This window comes from Cynocephalus volans, chromosome 8, assembly GCF_027409185.1.
Source record: "Cynocephalus volans isolate mCynVol1 chromosome 8, mCynVol1.pri, whole genome shotgun sequence".
NCBI classification, from domain to species: domain Eukaryota; kingdom Metazoa; phylum Chordata; class Mammalia; order Dermoptera; family Cynocephalidae; genus Cynocephalus; species Cynocephalus volans.
Genome location: NC_084467.1, coordinates 17293009 through 17317824, shown reverse-complemented (window position 1 = coordinate 17317824; position 24816 = coordinate 17293009). Strand labels below are relative to the sequence as shown.

Below are 24816 nucleotides of genomic sequence, written 5' to 3'. Positions count from 1 at the left end.
TCTGGGTGCGCGCGAATGGCAGCCGCGCTCGGGTCGGTCCGCCACGGTCGGGCCGGGCCGGGGTCTGGGCTTCGAGGCGCCGGCGGGGGGCGAGACCCGCACTGCTGTGCCCGCAGCGGCGGGCTGGGGGAGCTGTGCCCGCTTGTCCCCAAGGCCCGGACGGGGACCGGGCGGCTGGGTCGCCGCGCCTCTAGCCGAGCCGGACTCGGCGGCGCGCAGCCAGGCGTGCCTGGAGCAGTCTCGGGCCCCAAGTCCTCCCGGGCGCCCGGCTGGGGAGGCCCCCGGAGAAGCCCAGTCCCGCGGGCGAGGGCGGCCGCCGCTCCGGCCCGCCCCCGGGGGGTGTCCCGGGCCGCTGGGCCCGCCCAGGTAACCCCATCCTCGGCCCGCCCCCGGCCCGCCCCCCCGGCCGCCCGCCCGCCTCCGCCGCCGCCGCCGCCGCCGCCGCCGCATCCCGGCTCTGGGGCGGCGCTGACAGTCTGGTCCGCGCCGGGCAGCGGGCGCAGCAGCGGGCAGGGCGGCCGGCAGGCACGGAGGCAGAGCCCCGCCGCGCGCGCCCCGGCCCGCGCCCGGCGCCGCGCCGCAGCCCACCCGCGGGCGCCCACCTGCCGCCCCGACGGGAGGCCCCCCGCGGCCGCAGCCGCCGTCCCGGGAGGGGCGCCCGCGGCCGCACCATGAGTCCCCGCTCGTGCCTGCGCTCGCTGCGCCTCCTCGTCTTCGCCGTCTTCTCGGCCGCCGCGAGCAACTGGCTGTAAGTCGGGACGGGACCCGGCAGGGCCGGGCAGGGCCGGGCGGGGCGGGGCGGGGCAGGCCCCGAGGGCAGCGGCCGGTGCCAGGCGGCGCGGGGCAGCGGGCGCGGGGGCGCCCGGCAGGTGTCTCGGCTGCCGGACGGGCGGCTCGCTCGCGCTCTCTGCTGCCGCCGCCACTGTCCGGGCCTCCCCTGGAGACCCCGGGGCCCCTCCTGCCCGGGTTCGGCTCCCTGCCCAGAGGCGGCAGGGGTCGCGCAGCGTCCGCACCCCTAGGCTGCCCAGGGCGCCCGAGGGTGCAAGGAGGGCCAGCGCGGGGCGGCGGCCTGGGAGGGGTGCCGGGCGCGGGGCGCAGCCCAGTGGGGCTGACAGGTCACCGAGGAAGCCCATTACAGGGGAGGGCTCCGGGACATAACAGCAGGTTAATCCCGAGAAGTCCGAGAGCGAGCCCCCCGCGCCCGGCTGCGCTGGAGGCGTGCAGGGACCTGCTTCTGCTTGGGGGGCGGGAGCCGGGGAGAGAAGGAGAGAAGGGACCCGGACGCCGGCATCCGAGAGCCCGTGGCTGACGCTGGGGGCCTTGGTTTCCCTGGGGCAGGAAGCAACTCCTTCCGGCCCTTACAGAGGACAACAGCCCCCCACCTCCATGTGTCTCACCTAAACAGGAGAGGGTGGTAATCGCTGGTGACGTGTCTGTTTCTCCTTGACTGGGTCGGCGCTCAGGGGCCTCCTTGGGCAGGGGCAGAAAGTTCGCTGGGGGAAGAGGGACTAAAGGCATGGGGTGCAGTGAGCGGGTGAACAGCGAACAGGAAGACCCTGGACTCCTTCATCCCCAGTCCGTGGGGGTTCCCCACGCCCCAGGCCTAACCCTGGCCCCAATTCTCCTCCCAGAGCTCTGCCCCCATCCACTGTGGGCAGCCAATGGGGAGCCACGCTCCAATATTGATCTGAAAAGCATGAGGTGGGAAGGGGGATAGCCAGCAGTGTAGCTGGGGTTTCCATGGAGACAGCAGGAGAGGAAAAAATTCTCTCTGCATCAAGACCAAAGAATAAATATCTCCCATGAAATTGCCCCAAGTGTCCAATGGCTGTTGCTGTGAGGTCATGTGGCCAGCCCGAGCCCTGCAGGCTGGAGGAGTGTGTTGGTTGGGGTCAGAGCCACCCAGGGCTTGGGGGACGGAGGTGATGTGGAATCCTCCCAGCTGTTTCGAGAGTGAGCGACTCCAAGGCAGCCCAAAGTGGCTGCGGAGCTTTTGTTTTTCTTGGAGCCTTAATTTGATTAACACTTCAGGAGCAGTGGCAGAGTGTACAGAAACCAGGACACCACCACCTCCTCCCTGCAGGCCACCCCTCTGAGTGGGACTTGGGTCACAGAGCTGAAGAGGGGGACCAGTTTGGACTTGGGAGAGCCTGGAGTCCCTGAGGCTGGCCCTTCAATGCATGAGCTCAGAGCCAGGGTCTCCAAAACAGGTCTGAGCATCAGGAGGAGCAAAAACGGGGTCTGACCTGCCCAGCCCCAAGAGCTGCAAAAGCGAGGAAAAAGGAGCAATTCAAGTGTCTGACCCGGGTCTTCAGAGAAGACGGCAACATCTGCAGTAGAAAGTCCTTCAGGAGCATCTAGTCTTTTGGCTCATTTTATAGATGAGGAAACTGAGGCCCAAATCAGAGCTGAGAACTAACCCCAGTTGTTCTGACTCCCAGGCAGTGACACTATACCCCCTTCCCTGAAACCGTCCCAAAGTTGAGCCAGTGTGGCCCAGGTGGCATCACTACCCACCTTCAGCCATGTCCAAGCCCAGAATCCCAGCCAAGGAGGCAGCCCCAGCTTTGGGTCACACAAACGATGGGGAATTCCAACAGCTCAGTTCTCGTGCCTGCGCCGTGGGGGTGGGGTGAGGAGGGGAGGCCTGGAGGGAGAAGAGAGGTTGGCAAACCTGTTCTCTGCTACGGTGATGGTTCAGGTTGCCATGAGGCAGGTCTCTGGGTGACCCAGCTCACTCCTGCTCCACCCTGGGCTTCAAGCCAAGGGTCTCTCTACTCAGCCCAAGGCAAGAGGAACAAGACGCCTCCCAGGACCCTACCAAACCAGAGAGGCTGTGATGCAGAAGGGACTCTGGGCATATCCCAAGTTTGGGTCATTGCCTTGTATCTATCAACCTCTATCCCCGGGCCAGGGTCTGGGCCAACTCTGGGGCAAGTAGATATCACAGTCTGGCATCCAAGGAGCTTGGGGTCTAGGTAGAAAGACACAATAAAAGCAAACCACGAATGGGTGGGACGGCGTACATGCTACATTGCTGTCGAGGAAAGAGTATGAGCCGGAGCACTCACAGAGACCTGGCCTGGAGGTTGCAGAATCAAGACAATAATAATTATGATAATAACTCCTACTGTACTATCTCAATCCTGACATGTAAATTCCATTTTATGGATGAGAAGATTGGGGATCACAGAGGTGATTGGCCAAAGTTACTTGGCTAGTAAATGGCAGAGGTGTCAGACCCAAAAGCTGCCTCTAGCAGGAAAAGCTTTGGACAGGCAGATGTCCATTCAGGCATGGTGGCTGGCACTGTGTCCTTTCAAGTGTGAGGCATGCTGGAGGCCTAGCCTTAAGAGGATGGCTGGCAGCACTTGCCGAGGGGCAGGGCCTGGATGTTCACCCCCCCTCCTAGTACCTGGAGTCAGGCTTCAGTCCAGGGTCAGTTGGCTGGCCAGTTGCAAGAGCAGTCTGTTGTCTCAGAAGGGCGGGTGGCCTGGCGGGGAGGCCAGGTGTCCCGCTGCGTGCAGCTGTTGGGCAGGACAGAGCCTGGAGCTGGGAGGGCTCCGCAGCCTGAGGCCTGGGCAAGCCCAGAGAAGCTGGAAGCTGTTGATTAGACTCACGTCTGGCACCCAGAATGAGTTGACAGCTTGTGGCAGCTCCCACCACTGAGGGAGGGATGGATGGATGAAAACAGATCATCAGTGCAAGGCCTGGACTCTGCCTGCAACGGGCTACCCTGCCATGGACCTGGGCTCAGAAATGTTTCAGGATGTTCCCCAGAGCTGTAGGGCTGAGCTGGAAGTCAGGAGACTTGAGTTCTAGTCCCAGCTCTGTGCCACCTTCTGGTGGTCTTGGGTGGGCCTCTTCAAATGGAACTACTGGGAAGAGTTGGGGAACAGATAAGCTATAAATTGTGGATTTCCTGGAGAAAAGCAGTGGTGTGCTGAGCTGGGCCCTAGCAAAACTCCACTAGGCAAGGGAAGAGACCCTGTGCTGCACTCAAAGACAGGCCAGCAGAGTGGCTAAGAACTGGGTCTCTGAGACAGATAGCCTCAAGTTCTAACACAGCTCTGCCACTGCCTGGCTGAGTCACCTTGGACAGGTTACTTAACCTCTCCGACCTTCAGTTTCCTCACCTGTAAAATGGTACAATCGGTGCCATTTGGTACAGAGTGGTGGTTGGAAGGAGTCAGCCCATGCATGTAGCATGCTGGGCACTGTGCCAGGCACACCAATGGAAATGGTAGCCATGGCAGCTGCCGGAAGCTGAGGGCTGCTGTCAGTGAGCTGCAGAGTCATGTCCCTGTTCTTCAGGCTGCTGCTCCCAAGTTCTGTTTATTCCAAACAGTCCTGTCCGGATCCTGTGATCTTACACAGGTAGGATGTTAAGCTGCCACCTCCCTGCTTCAACCAGGGCCCCCACAAGAGCCTCACAAAGCCAGGGGCATCCAGCCTGGCTCAGGAGCAAATCCTGCTGGCCAGAGGAATGATCACTGGGAGCATCTTCGGTGACACAGGGAGAGAGAGGCTAAGGAGGCATCTCACACCTCGCTGGCTCTGAGTCCCCACAGGTGTGTGTCTTCAGGCCAAGTCCCTGTGTGTCTGCTCTCCCAGCAGGGGGTGTAACTCCCCTGGCTGTGGGCAGAGTGAGGCCAGGCATTCTGGACACAACTCACTGGGCCAGGTGTGGGGCAGAGCCACACATGTGCAGTGCCAGCCCCGCAGGAAAAGATGTGGCCTGTCTCCCTGGGAAGGTTACCCTGGCCCCCAGCTAAAAAGAATCCCTCCCTCCCCTCTAAATAGTAAAATCCCATCTCCTTGGAGCTCCCCCCATGGCTCTGGGCAGTGAATTACAATCACTAACACCTACAGCACTTAACAGTTTACACCAGGATTTCTTAACCTCGGTACTATTGATGTTTTGAGCAAGATATTTCTTTGTTATGGGTCTATCCTGTGCCTCGTAGAATGTTTAGCAGCTTCCCTGACCTCTACCCACTAGATGCCAGTGCACACTCCCCCCAGGTGACAACCAAAAATGTCTGCAGACATTGCCAAATGTCCACCGCAGGGCAAAATCACCCCTATTGAAAATCAATGGCTTACAAAGCACTTCCACACCCATTCTCCTATTTGAACCACACTCCCGCTTTCAGAGGAGGGGAGTGTATATTACTTTCAGCCCCTCTTCAGAGGCCCAGAAGTGTAGCAACTTCCCCCAGGTTATTCTGCAAATCAGAAGCAGGACTTGAACCTGACTTGCTCTCATGTGTACAAATCTCGTGATTTTCATCCCCTGCCTGTAGAACCATTTCCTATTATACTCGTGCGTGACTACAGTCCAACAGTATGGCTTCTTTACTGCTCCTACAAGGTGACAGACAAGGGGGCCAAGGCATAAACACCTCTAAGTATCCCCACAGTGCCTGGGACACAGAGTAGGGGCTTAACCAGTAGCTAGTGAGCAAAGAGAGATGGGCTTGTTCACGACACAGGCTCTAAGGTGTCCTCAGATGTAACCCATCTTCAGAGACTTCGCATAGGAGGAGGCATCGCTCCACTGTCCTGAGGCTCAGGTGATACTAACACGTGCCAAAGTGGTGTCTGCAAGTGTGGCTGTCACCCAACAACCCTTCTCTCCTGGGCTAGGGCAGACCCTCAGAGCCCAGCTGAGCCGTTTCTCACCCCGCGTGACCAGGCTCTGCCCGAGGGGCTTGCTCAGGCAGCAGTCTCGACCCAGCTGTCTGCCATGGTTTGACTTTCTTCCCTCAACCCTGGATTAGCAATTGAGCAATTCTGCAAGCACCTGACAAGACAGTGCTCCCCAAACCTGTTGAAACTCGCCCAACTAAGGCCCTGTGGGTGCATTTGGAAAGCCAAGCGTTTACATTAAGTCTCCTCCTCCCGTTCCTCCCTCTGGGAAAAAGGGCTCAGACTGAGCCAACGGGGCACAGACTGGCCAGGGAGCCACTGGCAGAGGTGACAGCCGCCTACCATCGGCCCCTCCAGCCACCCCTCCACTCCAAGCAAGCTTGCAAGAGCTGCTGCTGGTTTGCTTGGCAAACCCAGCTGGGAGGCGGAGCTGCGACCCCATGGTTGCTATCCAGATTTCCACAGGAGTTGCCAGGTTTTATCTCTGAGTCCTGAACTGCATCTTCTGTGATTCAGCCAAACTTGGGAGAAGGCTTGCTCCCTGCGGTGACCCCACCAGCTCCCCCTTTCCCCATTCAAACCCCTCTCCACCTCCCCCATCTCCTGGCAAACTGAACCAAACTATGTTTTTAAAGTTCCCTGCCAAGTCGGAACCCCCACGGTGGAGGGGACCTGGTCTGACAAGAGAGCAGAGGGGGCGGGTGGTGTCCTCGGGGAGGGAAGGAACCTCCCGACAGCTCACCCGTATCTCTTGAGAGGCCCATGAGAACAGCAGGGAATTGCTGATGGGCCTAGAGGGACCTCTTTCCCACTGTGACTCTGAACAGTCCCTTCAGACCATTTCTCACTGTTCATGCACAAACCCTATCATCCCAGGATTGGGTCCCAGAAACTCTTCCCCAGGGCCTCGAGACAGCAAAGTATTCCTTGAGTCTGAGATGCTTGGCTGTCCTGGCACCCCAGGCTTTGAGGACGAGTCACAGCCATCAGGGTTAGGAGGATTCTCGCCCCATTCAAGTATGTCAAGCACTTTCTCACAGCAGGCACTGTCCTAGGCACTTAGTGTCACACAGAATATTAGCAGTAGAGCCGGAACTCCATCCCAGGTCTCCTGTCTTCCCAGAACTTTCCCTGCTGCAGATGAAAGCAGGTCAAAAGCCCCACCCCATCCCCCAGCCAGTCACTCTCAGCCAGAGGGGAGGAGCAGCTGGAGCCAGCGGGAACCGAGGCTGTCCCACCTGCCCTGGTGTGGGTGGAGGTGGGGACACAGCACAGGCTCTCTCAGGATTGGGCCTTCAGAAGGGATCCGCCAAGGCCGAGGAGCTCACTGGAAACCTGGAGCCACAGAGCATCCCTCCAGGAAGCCAGCACTGGCTCTGGACAGCCCAGCCAGGCTTCACCCTGCTCACTCCCCACCCCGGTTCCTTCAGCCGGTGGAGAGGACAGTTCAATGGTTCCGTGACCACAGCACATGAAAGGCTCTCTGCGGACAAGGGTCGGGTGGGTCTCTGCAAAGAAGCAGCTCTCTGCTGGCAAATTAAGGGGCAAGGTGAGGTCAGGAAGTGCCTTAAATTTGACACCCACTCACAACCACACCAGCCCCAGGGAGATGAGAAAAATCCTTACCTTCTGGCACAGCTCTGGGGCCATCCAGGCTCAGGTCTGAGTGGCTGCTTCCTGGCCCTGAGTCAACCTCCAGCTCCCCGGGGAACAAATACAGTAAGATGGGATATGGGAGTTGGGGGGGTCCCAAACAGGAAGTGGGGGACATAGAGCCCTTAGGAGTGAAATGCAGAGGCTGGAGCACCCAGATGCTGGAAGTAAGAGAGACTGGGAAGCCAAGAGATAGAAAACGGAGTGTAGGCTTCTAGGATGGGGAGAAGAGGGAGCGAGGGACCCCAGGAGACAGGACAACGGGGAAGAGAGCCCCGAGTAAGAAATGCACTTGGGGCCAAAAGAACTTGTCCTGAGCACTGAGAGCCCTAGAGCCAGGGCAAGGCTGGGAAGAAGTTGCGCTGGAGGCGGCTCCCACCACCCCACAAACAAGCCTGCTGCCTCCAAAGCTGGCCCCTCCTCACTGGCTGCCCCTCCAGCAGTATCTCCTTCCATGTCCCAATGGTGACAGAGACCACAGGCCCCGGCACTGTCCAGGAAGCCGCATGACCACCAGGATATCTCCCTCCCCAGCACCCCTCCCTCCCGAAAGCACCCAGACACCCTCACTGTAGTTCAGAAAAGACATGAGGCTCTTGAAAGACTCATCAGTGGAAGAACCAGGCTGCCTCCCTCGGGCCACTGACCACGGTCATGCCCTCAGTCGCTGGGGCCCATCTTTAAAGCTCACTGGCCAGGCCCCAAGCTTAGAGGCCAGAATGATCTGCCTTTAAACCCTGATCACCCCTGCAGGCCGCAAGTCCTTGAACACATACCTCTCTGAGCCTCAGTTTTCTCATCTGTAAAATGGAGGGGAAGATACTTGCCTGGCCAACCCTGCATTGTGGCAATGAGGATATATCAGGAAATGTGACTATTGTCTGAATGGCACAAGTGACTGGGGAAGGTAAGGGCCCATGCTTTCAGTCATCTATTCATCCCACAAATGGTTTCCAAGTCTCTTTGGCATGACTGAGCTTGTCGTGGACACCACTGTCCCTGCCCCTCTCATCCCAGTGTCCCCAGGTCTCCATCTCCCAGCATCTCCTCCACCCCATTGCTCACACTCCCGGTCCTCACAGGGTCCGACTTCTGGGTCAGAATCCCCGGGAAACACATTCTCTGACTCCACAAACTCCATCTGGAGATTCTGTCAAAAATCTGCCTTTGGGATGGCAGCTGCAGTAATCCGCTGTTTCTAACAGGAGTGTGTCCCGCTGCTCAGGGACACTCAGCTGACAAAGCAGTCAGGAACCCAGGTCTAGGAGGGCTGAGAGAGCCAAGCGAAAGAAAAACAAGTGCGCAGAAGCCGGCGCTGGCCTGGTCTGGGGTCCCGCAGAGGCTGCAGCTCGGGGGACAGAGGAGAGGCCTGGGGGGAGATGTGGTGATAAGAATGACAGGGAACATCATCCTGACGATGATGGCGGTATATTAATGTTGCAAGAGGGGAATAGCGCCTATTATGTGCATGCTTAATTCATTTAAGCCTCCTGGGGTGAGAACTACTAGTCTCCCCATTTTATAGATGAAACGCTGAGGCTCAGAGATGTTCACTAACAGAGATGGGATTCTGACCCAGTCCATCGGTCTCCCCGGTGGGTGCCCATACCACACTTCCTGCCATGCAGAAGGACAGGGGTCTCCAGGGCTGGACCATCATGGGGGAGAGAACAGCAGGATGCTAAGACCATGGTCATAGAAATGATCAAAGATCTGGAAATGACGGGAGATGTGGTCAGGACCTTGGGGAACCGACACCCCTCTCCCATCCTATCCTACCCCCATAAGAACATGGTCCTAGATGGGGGTCTGTGGTCACTTTTGCTTCCACCCAACCCATGTCTCCCAAGGTGGCTCTCTGCTCAGCAGACACTGTTTCCTTCCGGCTCCCTCTCCCACTGTCTTGGCCTCCTTCCTCCTGGTATCGCAGGCACGACCGCTACTGAGGAGGCTCTAAATGTGGCCCAGGCAGGCAGGGAGGCCAAAGGGAGGGGGCAGAGAGGCCTGGGCTGGCGTCCCAGCCCCCACCTGGACACCCGCAGGGCCAGGACCCACGACACTGATCTGCTTGGCCTCCCAAACGCTCCAGCTATTTCCCGTCCCCTCTCCTCTTGACGCGCAGAGTAAGAGCCAGGGAGGAGTCTCAGAGGTGCGGATTTTCCTCTAGGAATTTGTATATATTTTTTAAAAAGCATGCAAACCTGAAAAAGCTTGGGACAAGCCCAGCTAATTTTAGTTTCTAATGAAAACAGCAGGTGGCTGAGAGGATCTGATCTCCCTGGCAGGGCCAGGGCCCTCCAGCCTTGCAGGCTGCAGGCACGGGCCGGGCACAGGGAGGGCCTCCTGGGAGGAGCCTGAAGGACCTGCAGCCCCCATTTGAGAAGATCAGGGCATGAGCTGGCTGGCAGTGGCAGCAGGGGAGGCCTGGGCTGGTGGGGTAACACGATCGATGGCACGGCCATGGCTAGAGTCCTGCGTGGCCAGGGCAGCAGGTGGCAAATTGCTAAACCCATACTCAGCGGGGGCAGGAAGACGCCTAAATTGGGGCAATGCAACCAGGAAGGGGGAAGAAGCAGGATGGTGGAGGCCCCGCAGCCTGGCCTGGCCCAGCCTAGGGGCAGCCGACGCCCATGATGCCTCTGTCTCCCCTAGAAATGGCTCATGCAGTCGGTATTTGAGCCTGACCCAATTCTAGGGTCAGCTAGTGGCACTCATGTCTCTGGGGAAAGATTGAGCCACCTTAGGGCACTGGGAGGGCATTCCTGAAACCCCCAGGACAGGCTGGGCCTGGCCTCTACAGGCCTGCAAGCCCCCAGATGACCAGGAGGCAAAGTCAGCCCCCATTTTCCTCCCTCACCTCAGCTCTTCCCTATGCTGAGTACTCTGCCAGGAGGACAGCAGAGGGGACCTCATGGGGACAGAGCCCCCTATCCATGCATCCAGGCTGAAAGCATTTATTGAACACCTTCTATGCACTGTGTCCTGTGCAAGGCACTGAGGAGGTTATGGGTCAGACCTGACACCAAGGGCAGCATCAGCCCCCCTTGGCCATCCAACAGGGCAGATCCACAGCCCGGCACAGGAGAAAGAGTGAGAGCCAGAGCCTGGCTTGAGATCCAGCTCACTACTTGGTAGCTGCAGGACTTTGGGTGAGTCACTTCTTTTCCGCAGGCCTCAGTTTGCTCATCCATAAAATAAGGCCAGGCACTACCCCGACACCAGGGTGAGCAAGCAGAAACAGTGTGGGCAAGGGCCAGTGATGCTTGGGGTCCAGCTCCTTCCAGCCATGCCCAGCTCTGGCACCCAGCCCTCCCCAGGAAAGACCCTAGGTTCTGGGAGAGCAGGGGTGGGGGTGGGCCAGGCCTCTTGTGCCTGGAAGGGGACAGCTGTTGTGCCAGATGAAGGCAGGGGCTGGAGGTGGGCATTGGTGCCAGCCGGAAGAGGTTTCTCAGCTTCTTCCTGGAAGCTGTCCCAGTGACTCACAGCCATGACAGCCCAGCAGCTCACCCCTAAATCCCTGCCACTGTCATTTCAGCCTGTCTCCCCTCATTGCATTCTGAGCTCAGGGAAGGGGGTGGGCAGCTGCTGTGGTATATCCCATCCCTTGTAAATGGCAGGGGCTCCATCCATCATCCTGGCCTGGCGCCAACGGGCCTTTGAGGCCTGAACAGTCCCCACTCCAGCCAGTAGGAGGACCACCAACTCCAGCAGCAGGAAAGGCCATACACATCCACCAGTTTATTGTACCCATGAGGAGACAGTCTCCGAGTGGGGCAGAGACTTGCCCTCGGTCACAGTGGGTGTGGCTCGGCCTGCTCCCCAGTCTGTTCCCCCTGCCCAGAGAACCCCACGTCCCTTCACCTGAGGCCAGGGCCCAGCAAGGCCAGACCAGGCCCCCTCGACTGGATGCAGAGGGAGTGAGTGGAAGCCCAGTTGGGAACAACAAACAGGCTGGCTCTGTGCCCCCACGTTGCAAAGGGAATAGGGGCCTCCACCGTTCTTTGAGAGGCCAAGCCTGGGTCTGAAGAGGAAGAGATCCAATGTTAGGTTCATCTCCTTGTCCCCTCACTGAGGGGCACCCATGGCCTGCCAAATGTGGATCTGGCTCACCGCCAGTTTCCGGTATCTTGGCGCCCCCTGCAGGCGAAGAGCAACAGGTGAGACTGGCTCCATAGGAGACCCCTTCCCTCAGCAGCTCAAGCTGGGGGGCACCAAGGCAGGGCTGAGCAGCCGCGACAGCCCTCTCACTTTCACATGCAGCTTCCCCCTGCCTCTCAGCCTTCTTCCTGCCCTTGTGTCCTCTCCAAGAGGCTCAGGCTCCTGCCTGGGCCTGGTCAGGACACTACCAATCTCAGTGCATCCTCTGGGCAGGACCTGGTAGAGAGGAAAGAAAGGGACAAGGAGGCCCCTGGGAGACAAAGAATGCAGGGAGAGCAAGTGGAGATGGGGCCTCCTCAGCCTGAGCCGCCTACCTCCTGCTTGCCCACCTGTGCTACGAGGAAAAGGAGAGAGCCTCCCAATGACCCGGCACCTAGGACATGCTAGCTGAGAGCCAGATGCATTCCCTATCAAATCAAGCTAATTCCTCGACAGTCCATTCGGTTAGAAACCATTATCTCCATTTACAGATGAAGAAAGCCAGACTCAGGCCCCATAGCTGCAGTGAGGTGGAGAGTGGTGTCCCAGAGTCAGCGCTCCCTTGGGCTCAGAAGGAAAAGCACCAAGGCTTCCCCAAGACTGCTCTCCAGGCCAGTGGCTTTCCAGCTGCACCTGGGGGCATGTTAAAACCTCACATGCCCACCAAGCCCCTCCTGAAGAGGGCCCAAGCACCTGCACTTTCAACAAACCCTGCAAATGTTTCCTATGCACAGCTGGTTTCTAGAACCATCGCTCTGGTCCAGCCCACTTGCCTGAACAACAGAACCTGGATGCTGCTTGCACACCTCCAGGGAGGGGCAGGCAGCCCACCAGCAGCACCTTGGCTGGCATCCTCAGGTCCAACAAAACCAGCTCCCAGCAGCTTCTGCCCACAGTGGCACTTCTAGTCCTTGAGCCACATAACAAAACTTTGTTGTCTGTACCAAAGGCTGTGAAGTCAGGCAAAACCAGGCTCAGGTCCCACTTTGCCTCTTATTGTCTGTGTGACTCTGCAAACAAGGCAAATTATTTAACCTGTCTGTGCCTCAGTTTCCTCCTCTTTAAAACGGAGGCTCATTGGCTTGCCATGAGGATTAAATGCAATAATGTAACATACTTGGCCCAGCCCTGACTAGTTCCATAAAAGTTAACTATTCTCATTGTCATCATCATAAAAATTTCCCATACTTTAACACGACTGTCTGTGTGCTTTTCCATTGGATCACCTGTTCATTTATTCCTTCATTTCAGCAAACAAATGGCGGGCTCCTGCCTCATTCCTCAGCCACATGTGAGAACGTCTTTCACACACAGATCCCTTTCGCTTCTGACAGCAGTTCTTTGACTTAGGTAGAACCAGTGTCCTGTTAAGGACAGGAAAACTGAGGCCCAGAGAACTGTGACCTTCCCCTGATCCTACCTCAGACAAGACATTTGTACAGCTTCCCCTATAAGATGCAACAGCCTCTTCACCTCCACCCCGAGAAAGCCCACCCTTGGGAGACCCAGTTTACTGATCAAGCCCTGGGGGAGGCCTGGCTCGCTGCAGAGTTGGGACAGAAGGATACTAACTTTCTTTTGTCCAGAGCCCCCCCACCTGTGTGGCTGAGACTGTAGAGAGAGCAAGGGCCTGAACATCCTCCTGGGGGGCTGTGGGAAAGCCCCTTTCTATCTCTATGCCTCAATGAGCTTGCCTATAAAATGAGGGGTCTGGAGCAGACCACCTGTTGGAGAACACTCCTCAAGAGTGATCCTTTGCACTCTGCTGCTCCTGGACCAGGAAAGCAGTCCCAGGCAGCCCCACCCTGGGAGGCGATCAGAGGGACCTCCCATTGAACAGATGGGAAGGGCAGGCTTTCCAGAGTCATTCTCAGCTCTCCTCCTGGGCTGCCACTTGTGCACCTACTATGTGCACTTGGCCCTGGCCAGGGACGTTGGGGAAAGGGAGGGGCAGGCTGAGTGCAGTGGTTAGAGCACAAGCCTCTGGGTCATCCAGAGGACTTGGCTTCCAATTCAGTCTGCCCTTGAGAGCTGGGTGACCTTAAGCCAGTTGCCTCTTTGAACAGTACCTGGCACTTAGTAGGTGCTCAGTTAATGTGAGCTCCCCTTCCTAGAGAGGGGGAACTCTTCTTCCTCACATGGCCCTCCCCCAGCTCTGTTCCCATACCAAAGAACATTTTTATGTTTTGCTCCAGGCCCCGTAGCCTCCTGGTCCAGATCACAAAGTGTCTGTTGTTAGATGGGGCAGAGACTTCTTGGGGCCCTCGACTGTTACCAAGGAGGACAGGAAGGAGAAAGACACACGTGTTTAAAGCTCAGCTGTGGCACTTGCTGCAATCTGTGTCACCTTAGGCATGTTACCCTCTTAGCCTTCATTTTGAAATCCATAAAATGGGCATAGTAATCACCGCTCAAAGATTTGGGGTGAGGATGCCACAGGATCAAGTTCCTGCCACAGTGCATGGCACCAAGTAGGTGGTGAATGAACAGTCCTGCTCTCTCCTGTCCTCCACTGAAATGGAAACATTTGCAGCCCCTCTCCTTCATGGGCCTGGTCCCAGAGTACCTTCACATTAATTACCTCATTTAGATCGTGATCCTTGCAATAACCCTATGAGGAGCTAACGACATCGCCCATCATCAAGCTATAAAATCTCAAGGGGCAGAGGGGAGACCATGGCACACTTTGTGAACGACCATCACTACCCCAACCCTGCCACCGCCACCACCACCCACGTCCTGACCATCCCCAGACCTCCAGCCCTTCTCTGCCCTCGTTGTCACCCTCCAAAGTGCTGCAACAATGACACTGGTCTCCAACTGTGGTCCTGGGACATGGCTGGCAGTGAGGATCTTGGCCTTGCAGCCAAAAGGCGGGCATCAGTCACTGGGGTCCCTGCCTGGGGTGGGGAAAGAAAGACCCTGGGCAGACCATGGCTCCAGACTCCCAGCTAGAGGGCATCTCTACAGGGAGCAGTTGGAGCCCACAGGCCAGGTCTGGAATAACTTCCGGGGCACAAACACTGGTGCAGGGGCCACCCAGGCCAGGGAGGGATCCCATGGGGGCTCTGCCAACTCCCCAGCCCCTGCCCTGTGCTGCTGTCTGCTTTGTCTGACTTGAGATGGAGGCCTTCTTATGAAAGAGACCACTTCCACCCCCCAGCCCCAGAGAGCCAGGCAGAGGGTCTGTCACTGGATCTAGAGAGAAGTCGGCAGCCAGAACCAGTCACTGGGACAAGTCAGTGCCCAGACACCTGAGCCACATGTGGCATCAGCCCATCCTGGGCATGGGAAGAAGAGGGGCGGGTCTCAGGGGCGGAAGCCCTGGGGTGGGCTCTGCATCGGATCCACCTCCTCTCCTCAGGTACCTGGCCAAGCTATCATCGGTGGGGAGCATCTCGGAGGAGGAAACGTGCGAGAAGCTCAAGGGCCTGATCCAGAGGCAGGTTCAGATGTGCAAGCGGAACCTGGAGGTGATGGACTCGGTGCGCCGTGGCGCCCAGCTCGCCATCGAGGAGTGTCAGTACCAGTTCCGGAACCGGCGCTGGAACTGCTCCACCCTCGACTCTCTGCCTGTCTTCGGCAAGGTGGTGACTCAAGGTGAGGGAAGGGCATGAAGGGGCTATTGGAGGAGCTCAGGGTGCAGCTCCAGCTAGGGAATGAGACACTTGTGAGGGGCTAGGCTATTCCAAGTCATGCTGAAGCCAGAACAGCACAGCACACAAGCGAGCGTAGGACGAATGCAGAGCGTTGGGGTGCTGGGACAGGGGGATGATCCAGGTGGGGCGAGTCTGGGGTGGGTGGCCCATCCAAGGAGGATGCTGCTGCTTCATGCTTGTGCAGCACTCGACAGTGTGCAGCATTTTCAGTGCTGGTCTCACGGGAGTGAGAGCAGGAGCTACCATCCTTGTTTGACGGAAGAAGACACCGAGGTGCAGGCAGGGGACTGGACTGAGTTACCCAAGGCTGTTCAGGGGATGAGGAGCAGAGTCAGGATGCAGAGCTGAGGCTCTGGACCCCCAGCCCCTTGCTGTTTCCACGTTAGCTCTCGGCCTCAAGTACTGGAGCCCATCTCGGTCATCTCTACATCTGACCAGCTGGACTGAGCACTTCCAGCATGGCCAGCCCTGAGGTCCAGGGATGAAGGGTACCCAGCTCCTAGGCTCTCGGGCTCAGAGTCTAGCAGGGAGACAGAGAAGGAACAACCACCGCACAATAGGAGCAGTGGCTTCCACACCTACAGCACCCAACTATAGGCCAGACACTGTTCTACGTGTTTTAAGTAACCATAACTCATCTGGCCCTTTGAGATAGGCCTCCAGGGGTCTTGCTCTTGTCCATGATGAGAAAACACCATGATGGAGGGTACAGGGGAGCCTGTGGGGGTACAAAGGTGGACACCTTCCCTGGCCAGGGTGAGGTGCTCAGGGAAGGCTTTCCTGAGGAGGTAGGCCCTCAGCTGAGACCAGAAATATGAGAAGGCATTAAGCCAAAGGAAGGCTCCTTGAAAGTCAAGGCCCTGCCCTCGAGGAAATGCTCTAAACCAGCTGCCTCTTTTTCTACTTCCTGAGCATGAAACTGACACTTCTGAGCCCCCAACAGTCTACAGAGCCCTTTGACTTGCTCAGACAGCAGGAAGGGGTTGCCTGGGCCAACCTTTGTCTTGGCACCTGTGGTCCTGGGTGGCCAGGGCTGCTAGGCTTATGGCAAACCATTTAGATGTTGTTGGAAACCAACTGTGATAGAAATTTGGAAGCCATTCTCCTGGGAGCTGGCAGGGGACAAAAAGGCATGATCATGCTTGGCATTGCTGAACGTTGCTGCTCAAGAGGAGAAGCAGAGACCCAGTGAACAGCCTGGTAGTGAAGGCTCTCCTAGGATGACCATACCCCTGCCAAGAGCCCAGAGCTGCCTGGGTGATTAGGCCCCAGAATCAGTCTCAAACAGCAGGCCATGAGTTCAGGAAGCCCCTCGCACATAGTAGGTGTTCACAGAGTGTCTTTTTGGATGGATTGAAGAATAGATCAGCAGAGTTTCATATGCCAGGCTCTATCACACCCCCACGCCTTTTCACCTGCTGTTTCCTCTCCCCCAAATATCCAGGCCCCTTTCCCACCAGCTCAGCAGTTCTCTCCTGCACAAAGCTTTCCCAGCTCTTTGTTCTTGCTGAGGAGTTTTCCCTTTTTTTGTCATTTTTTGCTTTGATATAATTTCAAACTTAGAGAAAAGTTGCAAAAATAGTGCAAGGAATTCCTATATTCTCTTTACTAAATTCACCGACTGTTCACATTTTAACCCATTTGCCTTATTATTCTCTATTTATATATAGATATAGACATAGGTGCGCACACACACACATTTTTGCCTGAACCATGTGTTCACGCTGCTTTTGTAACACCTTTTAGACTGAAATGTGATGTCTCTGCTCCTGACCCCACTCCCCCATCACTAAGTTTTGAGCTCTTCAAAGGCAAGGGGACACCTCCTTTACCTGTTTCCTGGCACATAGCAAAGCCTGATATGGAGGAAACAGTCAATGGAGGTCATCTAATGACAGAAAGTAGGTTGGGAGCAAGGACTCAAAGAATGACATAAGGGGGAGGCATGGGCCAATGCTGGCCTGAGCCAGTGCAGGTAATCAAGACCCCACCAAGAAGTACCTTCCTTCCCTATGGGGCAAGAACCAAGGAGGTTGACCCAGCCCTGGCTCAAGTTCTGGGGGACACTAAGAATTCCACCAGGCCTGGGTTGAACCTGCTCTGGACGAGTGGCTTGGTCAAGCATCATCTCTGTGGAGCTGAGTCAAGGTAGCCTGAGACCAGCCAGTCACACCAGGCAGACATCAGTCGTGTCTAGAGGAGGAGTCTGAGCTCTTCCCACTCAGTCATCTCCTTACTTTTGTGTTTTGGGTTTTCTTCCCTAGTAAAATTGCTCTTGGAAAATTCTTAATTTGTCTCCACTGAGCAAGAGGAAAGGGGACATGTCCATCCTGAGACCTGAGAGCAGAGCACTGGCTCTCAGAAAGTCCAGGGGTTGGTTGAGAGGCAGATCACCCACCAGCTGCTGTCCTCTCCAGCAGTAGCACGGCCAGTGGGGCAGGTCCCTCTCACAGCCCCCAGCTCCCAGGGCTGGGGTCATGGCCTCAGATATGGAGGAGGACAGCGCTAACAGATTCCCCAGATCCAGGCCGTACTTAGGGAAGACAAGGAGTCCCCATTTGCTGAGGATCTGTTGTGTGCTGTCTTGGATCAGATTGTCCTCATGACAACTATGAGTTCGCAGTGTTCTCCCCATGTCACAGCTGAGAAAGCAGAGGGTGATGACACATTCAGAGCCTGGTCCTGCCACCTTATGGCTGTGAGATCTTGGGCAAAGTCCATGCCCTGTCTAAGCCTCAGCGAACTCCTTCCTGTAAAACGGGGGCAATCCCAGAACCAACCTCCTAGGGCTCCTGTGAGGATTCAGAGACAATGCTTATGGAGGGCTAAGTGTCCACAGACACTGGTGCAGGGATGTTCCCCTGCTGCCAGCATTGCCCGAAGCCCTACACCTCCAACTCCAGACCCTCTCCTCCCACTCATCCCCGCTCCTAGGCTACAAATGCATGACAGATGGTGAAATAATGGTGAACGATAAGACTAATGTGCAATTGAAGGCCAAACTGTGTGCTCTAGGCTGAAAATCTTCCAGAAACAGTAAAGATGGCATCCAGGGCAGCCGGGAATGGGAGGTGAAGGTTCTTGGTCAAGCAGGTGTTAAGGACCAGATGCAAGACAGCCTCTGTTTCAGTCACTACTTAATCCCAGTGCCTAGAACAGCACCTGCACATTGCAGGCAACTGATAAATATTTGCTGAATGAATGAGACGGCTTAGGGTAGGAGGGAGGCCACAGAGCCTGGCAAAGGAGTGTTGGCGTCTCAGAGTGGGCCAGCCTGACTAGGACGGGGAGAGGGAGGAAAGGCGACAGAACCTCCTCTTCTGCTTCCTCCCATCTACGGACAACACCGGGCTTCCTCCTGCCCCATCACGTCATCACTGTGACCTTGATCAAGTCCCTGTCCCAAGAGACAAGACAGTCCCTGTGGCCCCTTCAGCTCTGACTGCATGGCTGGGAGTGAGGACTCAAATCCAGGCCCGTCTGTCCCCTTCCCACGTGTCTGAACCACCCAGGACACCTTACAGACTCTAATACTGGGCTGGACTTAAGTAAACACTCCTCAGTCCTGGGCAGTGCCTCACTAAAACCTGTGTTCTCACCTTTGTCCTCAGCATTGGCATCACGTTGGACCCAATGAAGGGGAGAACATTCTTTCCTTCTGGGTGACCTCTCTGGCCAGCCTTTTGATGCCATCATATAAGCTGATGATGAAGGAGATCAGGGAGGGGAGAAGGGGGCTGTATACCCCAGAAACATTCCCACACTAGGAGTTCCTGGAAGCTGCAGAGGCCAGACACACACGACAGCTAGAAGATAAAACCATCTACGGCTGATTCTGATTGCGAGAGCGCCTGGAGTCCTGGGAAGTCTATGACGGTGGGAAGGGATGCAGGAAAGGTTCAGGGTCTGCCCTACCAGGACAGCATTAACCTCCCCACATTAGAGTTTGGGAAATGAGACTGGGAGAGGAAGGTCACACCACTAGTGAGAGTCTGACACAGCTTTGTCTGGCTCTGGAGCCTTAATCTTTCCCTGGTCCTACACTGTCTCTCAAATTCAAAGTGGCTTCCTGGAGGTCATTTCAAGAAAAGGTGGGCTTTTGCAGTCAGAGGGGGAAATAGAGGAAACTGGAGAGGCTGGGGACAGGGATAGAGGCTGACGGATGAGGGATAAGGTTTTTCTGGGAGACTAGTGCCTGTCCTGCCCACCTCCCTAGGGCTCCCACTGGATCTGCTTAGTAACACTCGAGTTGTGCCCATTCCCTGCCTTCCAGCAGGGCACCCATCCTGGTACCAGGGTATCAGCATGCCCATGGCTTCCTTGCCAGCTCAAGGAACTCAGCTTCAGCCGATTCTCCTCCAAACACTCCTTCCTACTTGAATGTCCTTCCTTCCAACATCTGGGAGGGACATTGCACGTGATGAGATCTGAAGAGCGTGGGCCCTGAGTCAGGCCTCGGTTCCAATTCCCGCTTGGTCATTTGTTGCCTGAGGGACCCCAGGCAGGCCACTGAGCCTCACTTTTTCTTCCATAGAGCAGAGCTGTAGAGAGCTGATTGCTAAGGTTGGCATGAGCCTTAGACAGCGTATGGGAAGGCCCTGGCACATAGTGGGTCCTCAGAAAGATTAGCTGTTATTGGATCTTCAGAACAACTCCAAATTCCCAGCCTTAGGCAGCCTTAGCAGTTTGGAAAAGATGTATTGAGACTGGACCCAGAGGACACACAGGATTTAGACCTGTGGAGCAAGGGAAGAGGTGTGCTCTGGGAAGAAGAAACAGCAGGAAGAAAGGAGCTGGGTGTGGAGAGGGGCAAATGGCCATGTGGAAAAGGAAGAGGGTCGCAGGGCAGTCACTGGCACCTTAAGAGTTCTGCCTTACCCTGGCCCAGGAAAGGACAAAGTGACATTGCCTTCCTCCTGCAGTTGGGACAGGCAAACCCCCTGACCAGGGAGCAGTATTTACCACCTTGCTGGGGCACTCCCCGCTGCTCTGCTCCCAGAGCAGACCCTGCTTGGCCTTCCACTAGCAAGCAAGGCTCCAGCCTGGGCAGAGGTAAGAAGCCAGGAGGGGCCATAGCACTGGAGTCAAGAGGCTGGGACCCAGGACCAGTTAGAGAAGGCTGGAGGAGCCACTGCCATCAGCCGCAGGCACACGGCTGATGCCCACATCCTCCAGGCCCTCTGGGGCCTTCTGTGCTGAGCACAGAAGCCAACTGCTCACCATCCCCAGTAAAGCACCACAGAAGGGACTGGACTTGTCCTACAGCACACGATATTTAGGATAGACCTAAGGAAGCCCTTCTTGGCTTCACACATGGAAGGCGGGAGGAGACTGACTGCACGTGTATTTCCAGGAGCTCAGGTCTACATGAGGCAGAATAATGTCAAGGTTGAAAGCTCTGGAGCAAGGCTGCCCGAGTTCAGATCCTGACTCCACTGCTTCCTGGCTGGGGAGTTTTGGACAAGTTACTCACCACTCAGTTCCTCAGTTTCCTCATCTGTAAAATGAGGATTAAAAGAATCAACTTCATAGGGCTGTTGTGAAGAATTGTATTAGTCCGTTTGTGTTGCTATAACAGAAATACCTGAGACTGGGTAATTTATAAAGAATAGAGGTTTATTTGGCTTACGATTCTGGGACAGCTGCATCTGGCGCGGGCCTCAGGCTGCTTCTACTCATGGCAGAAAGTGACAGGCAGCCAGCGGGTACAAGCAGATCACATGGAGAGAGGAAGCAAGAGAGAGAGAGAGGAGGTGCCAGGGTCTTTTAAGCAACAAGCTCTCGTGGGAACTAGAGAGAGAACTCACTTATTAATCCCCCCACCTAGTGAGAGCATTAATCCATTCATGAAGGATCCGCCCCCATGACTCAGTTTCCAACACTGCCACATTGGGGATCAAATTTTCACATGAGTTCTGGGAGGACAATACATCCAAACTCCATCAAGAATATATAAATGAATATATGTAAAGTGCTTAGACAGCTCCCAGAACATAATAAGCTCTCCATAAGCTTTAGCTCTTGTGATTATTACCTTCCTTTCAGAATCTCTTCCTCAGGCTCACACTAGAGCTGGAAAAATCGTTTGTGTCCTTATGCCCCTATGGCCAGCGCAAAGGGGACCTGGAGTTTGGTGGATGGATCGGTTTGGAGAATGAGGCAGAGGTCTCCCTGTGCAACCTCAAGGGGTGCCCTGCCCCCCAGGGACTGCAAGTACTCAGGGGCAGAGGTCAGCCTTGAGCTGGGGTTGGGCTGGGGGCTGCCTGAGAGCCAAGAGAAGCAGAGGAGAAAGGGCCGCACAAGGCCAAGAGCCAAGGCCACCCCACAAGTCCCCTCAGCCCTATCTCCTGCTTTGACTTCCCTTCCCCCCTGGTCTTTGGGGCAAAGATTTGTGCTGGTTCAGGCCTGGAAATACCAGAAATACCAGAAACTGAAGTTGTCTCTCTTTGGGCAGCCACAGCATAAAACCAACCAACATGATCCTGCTATTAACCTCGATTAACTTGGAGAAGATTCCATCTCAGGCTGTCGAGGTTCCATGCTGCAGCCAAGCCCCCCAATGCTGGCCCAAAATGGCCAAGCCAGAGCAGAGAGTGGGCAGTGGAGAGTGGGTGGTGGGCAGTGGGCAATATCCCCAGCTCAATGGCCAGACCAAGAACAGGGCGTCCTGAGTGGTCAGGGACCAAGCGGCCTCCTACCCCAGTGCTGGATTCTGCTGCCTCTGTCCACAGACATGGGCATAGAGGAGGTGATTGTTTCCATCTGACCACGGTGACTGCTCCCCAGGGCAGCTGAGAGCACAGGCCTGGGTGTCATAGAGGTAATTGCCAACCAGGGGGCCAAGGCCTGCCCCCTCCACTTCTGCGGACAGAGACAGTCCGGTGAGAGACAGAAGTACAGTCACGAAACACAGAGGCCCTCACAGGGCCCCAGAGAGGAGCAGGGCCTGCTGTCTGGTCACACACCCAACCAGCCATGCAACTCCCACTCACACACACTCCCCCCCCCCACCCCCAGAAAGAGACTCCACAACAGCTACGCCCCCTGAGGCACAGTTCCTAGGAGGATAAAAACATCTATTCAGGAAGGACACCAGGGCCGGCACCAAAATAGAATCACTAAGAAGTCCTGGGGCAGAGGCAGACAGACCTGTGCTTGAGTCCTGGCTCTATCGCTTCCTGCTGGGTGGCTGAAACCAGTTCCCTTCCCCTCTCTGAACCTGCATTTCACCCTCTGTAAAATGGGGGTGGATAAAGCTCAGGTGGTAGAGAGCCTGTGAGTAATAGGCAGCCCCTAGTCGGCAGTATTAGCAGTTAAGTCCTAGGAGCTGTTGTTATTATGATTTACTCTTAAAGTTATAAGGAAGCAAGACATTTTCAGAAATGGGTACAGCCTAAAAAGGAAGTGCTGGGGCAGGATCGTAAGGTGTGGGGACCCCTTCAGAGCCCAGTGAGGCCAGCTGGGGAGAAGGCCAAAAAAGGAAGCCAGACCTGGGTTTATAGTCCAGCCTGCTACTCCCTGGCTCTGTAGTCTGGGTAAGTCAGTTCACTTCTCTGAGCCTGTTTGGTCTTCCATAAAATGATGTGAATACCACTAATCTTCCGGAGAGGTTGTAAGAACAGTCTCCCACAGGAACAGAAAGCATAGGCTCTGAAGACAGACAATCTGCTGACTCTGCCAGGTGCTGTGTGACCTCAGACAAGCCACCTAACCTCTCTGTAAAACAAGAATGACACTAGTACCTGCCTCACACAGTTGTTCTCAGGATGAAATGATCAACACCTGTGAAGAGCGCAGGTAGTGCTTGGGGTGGAGTAAGTGGATTCAGCCACTGGTATGATAAGAGGAAGTGCCGCACAGGGCCTGGCCCTCGGCATTTCCACCTGCCTTGCTCCCTCCATGGCCTCCAGCATTCAACAGGCCTTCTCCACCCCTTGCCCTGGACAAAGGGGAGGAGCCCTGGGACCCAACCCTGCTCTCTCTCCCTCTGCCTCCCACAGGGACTCGGGAGGCGGCCTTTGTGTACGCCATCTCTTCAGCAGGTGTGGCCTTTGCGGTGACACGGGCGTGCAGCAGTGGGGAGCTGGAGAAGTGTGGCTGTGACCGGACGGTGCATGGGGTCAGCCCTCAGGGTAAGCACAGGAGGTGGTCAGAGTGGGAGTGCAGGTGCTTGGGGCCCTGGCCCCCACTCACTGCTGCCCTCTCTATGCCCACTGCACCCCAGGCTTCCAGTGGTCTGGATGCTCGGACAACATCGCCTACGGCGTGGCCTTCTCACAGTCGTTTGTGGACGTGCGGGAGAGAAGCAAAGGGGCCTCATCCAGCCGGGCCCTCATGAACCTCCACAACAATGAGGCCGGCAGGAAGGTAGTGTGACACCATCCCCCATCACCACCCAGGTAGGGATGGCACAGGCAGGGCCCCCACAACACTCTACCCACACAGCCACTCAGAAAGCATCGTTCTGGCTCTCACCTGCACCAGGTACCTGCTGTGGTCATCCTCTGTCACACACGAGTAACAGAGCTAGGATTCGAACCCTTCTCTGTGTCACAGCAAAGATCATGCACTTAACCATGGCACTATCTGCCTTCTTGATGCCACTCCCAAGGTTCCTGTGAAGTTTAAATGAAGCACTGTCCATCCCCATCACATCATCTGTCACTTTCATATGACATGGCTTTTAGTGTCTCCTCCACCAACTCCAAGTGCCCAAGCACGGGGACAGTATCTTGTTCATCTGTCCCCATCACTGTTTATCAGCCCAGCAGAGCATACAGTAGGTGCTTAATGCAGAGGAAGCATGACAGTAAATCTTTCTGATTCTGTGGAGTTGGCCCCAGGGGCCCTCTCCCCAGCCTCTACTGCTGTCTCCTGATGGCCCCTCTCCCTCCCCTCCCCCACAGGCTATCCTGACGCACATGCGGGTAGAGTGCAAGTGCCACGGGGTGTCAGGCTCATGCGAGGTGAAGACATGCTGGCGAGCCGTGCCACCCTTCCGCCAGGTGGGCCACGCGCTGAAGGAGAAGTTTGATGGCGCCACTGAGGTGGAGCCACGCCGTGTGGGCTCCTCCAGGGCACTGGTGCCACGCAACGCACAGTTCAAGCCACATACAGATGAGGACCTGGTGTACTTGGAGCCCAGCCCAGACTTCTGCGAACAGGACATGCGCAGTGGCGTGCTCGGCACGAGGGGCCGCACATGCAACAAGACATCCAAGGCCATTGATGGCTGTGAGTTGCTATGCTGTGGCCGTGGCTTCCACACAGCACAGGTAGAGCTGGCAGAACGCTGCAGTTGCAAATTCCACTGGTGTTGCTTCGTCAAGTGCCGGCAGTGCCAGCGGCTCGTGGAGTTGCACACGTGCCGATGACTGCCTGCCCAGCCCTGTGCCCGGCAACCACCTAGTGGCCCAGGGAAGGCCAATAATTTAAACAGGCTCCCAACACCTGCCCCAAGAGATACTGGTTGTATTTTTTGTTTTGGTTTGGTTTTTGGGTCCTCATGTTATTTATTACTAAAACCAGGCAGGCGACCCCAAGGGCACCAACTGGGGCCTCCCCAAAACCTGGGCCTTTGTGGCTGCCGCTGACCAAAGGTATCTTGCTCATGCCTCTGACTGTCCACATGTGGCTGCTGCTGACCACTCAGTTGTTATCTGCGTCCATTTTTCTACTTGCAGATTTAAGGTGGGTAGCAAGTATTACAGCCACA

The 24816-nt window shown here is 56.3% G+C and overlaps 1 protein-coding gene across 1 annotated transcript; it reads left to right on the top strand.

The window, feature by feature from the left end:
* The first annotated feature begins 671 nt into the window (after positions 1–671).
* On the top strand, positions 672–24475 carry WNT4 (Wnt family member 4). Its single transcript, XM_063107146.1, has 5 exons — positions 672–748; positions 14807–15042; positions 23102–23233; positions 23326–23468; positions 24008–24475. The coding sequence occupies exons 1-5, from the start codon at positions 672–674 to the stop codon at positions 24473–24475; spliced, it is 1056 nt and encodes a 351-aa protein (XP_062963216.1).
* The last annotated feature ends 341 nt before the right edge of the window (positions 24476–24816 follow it).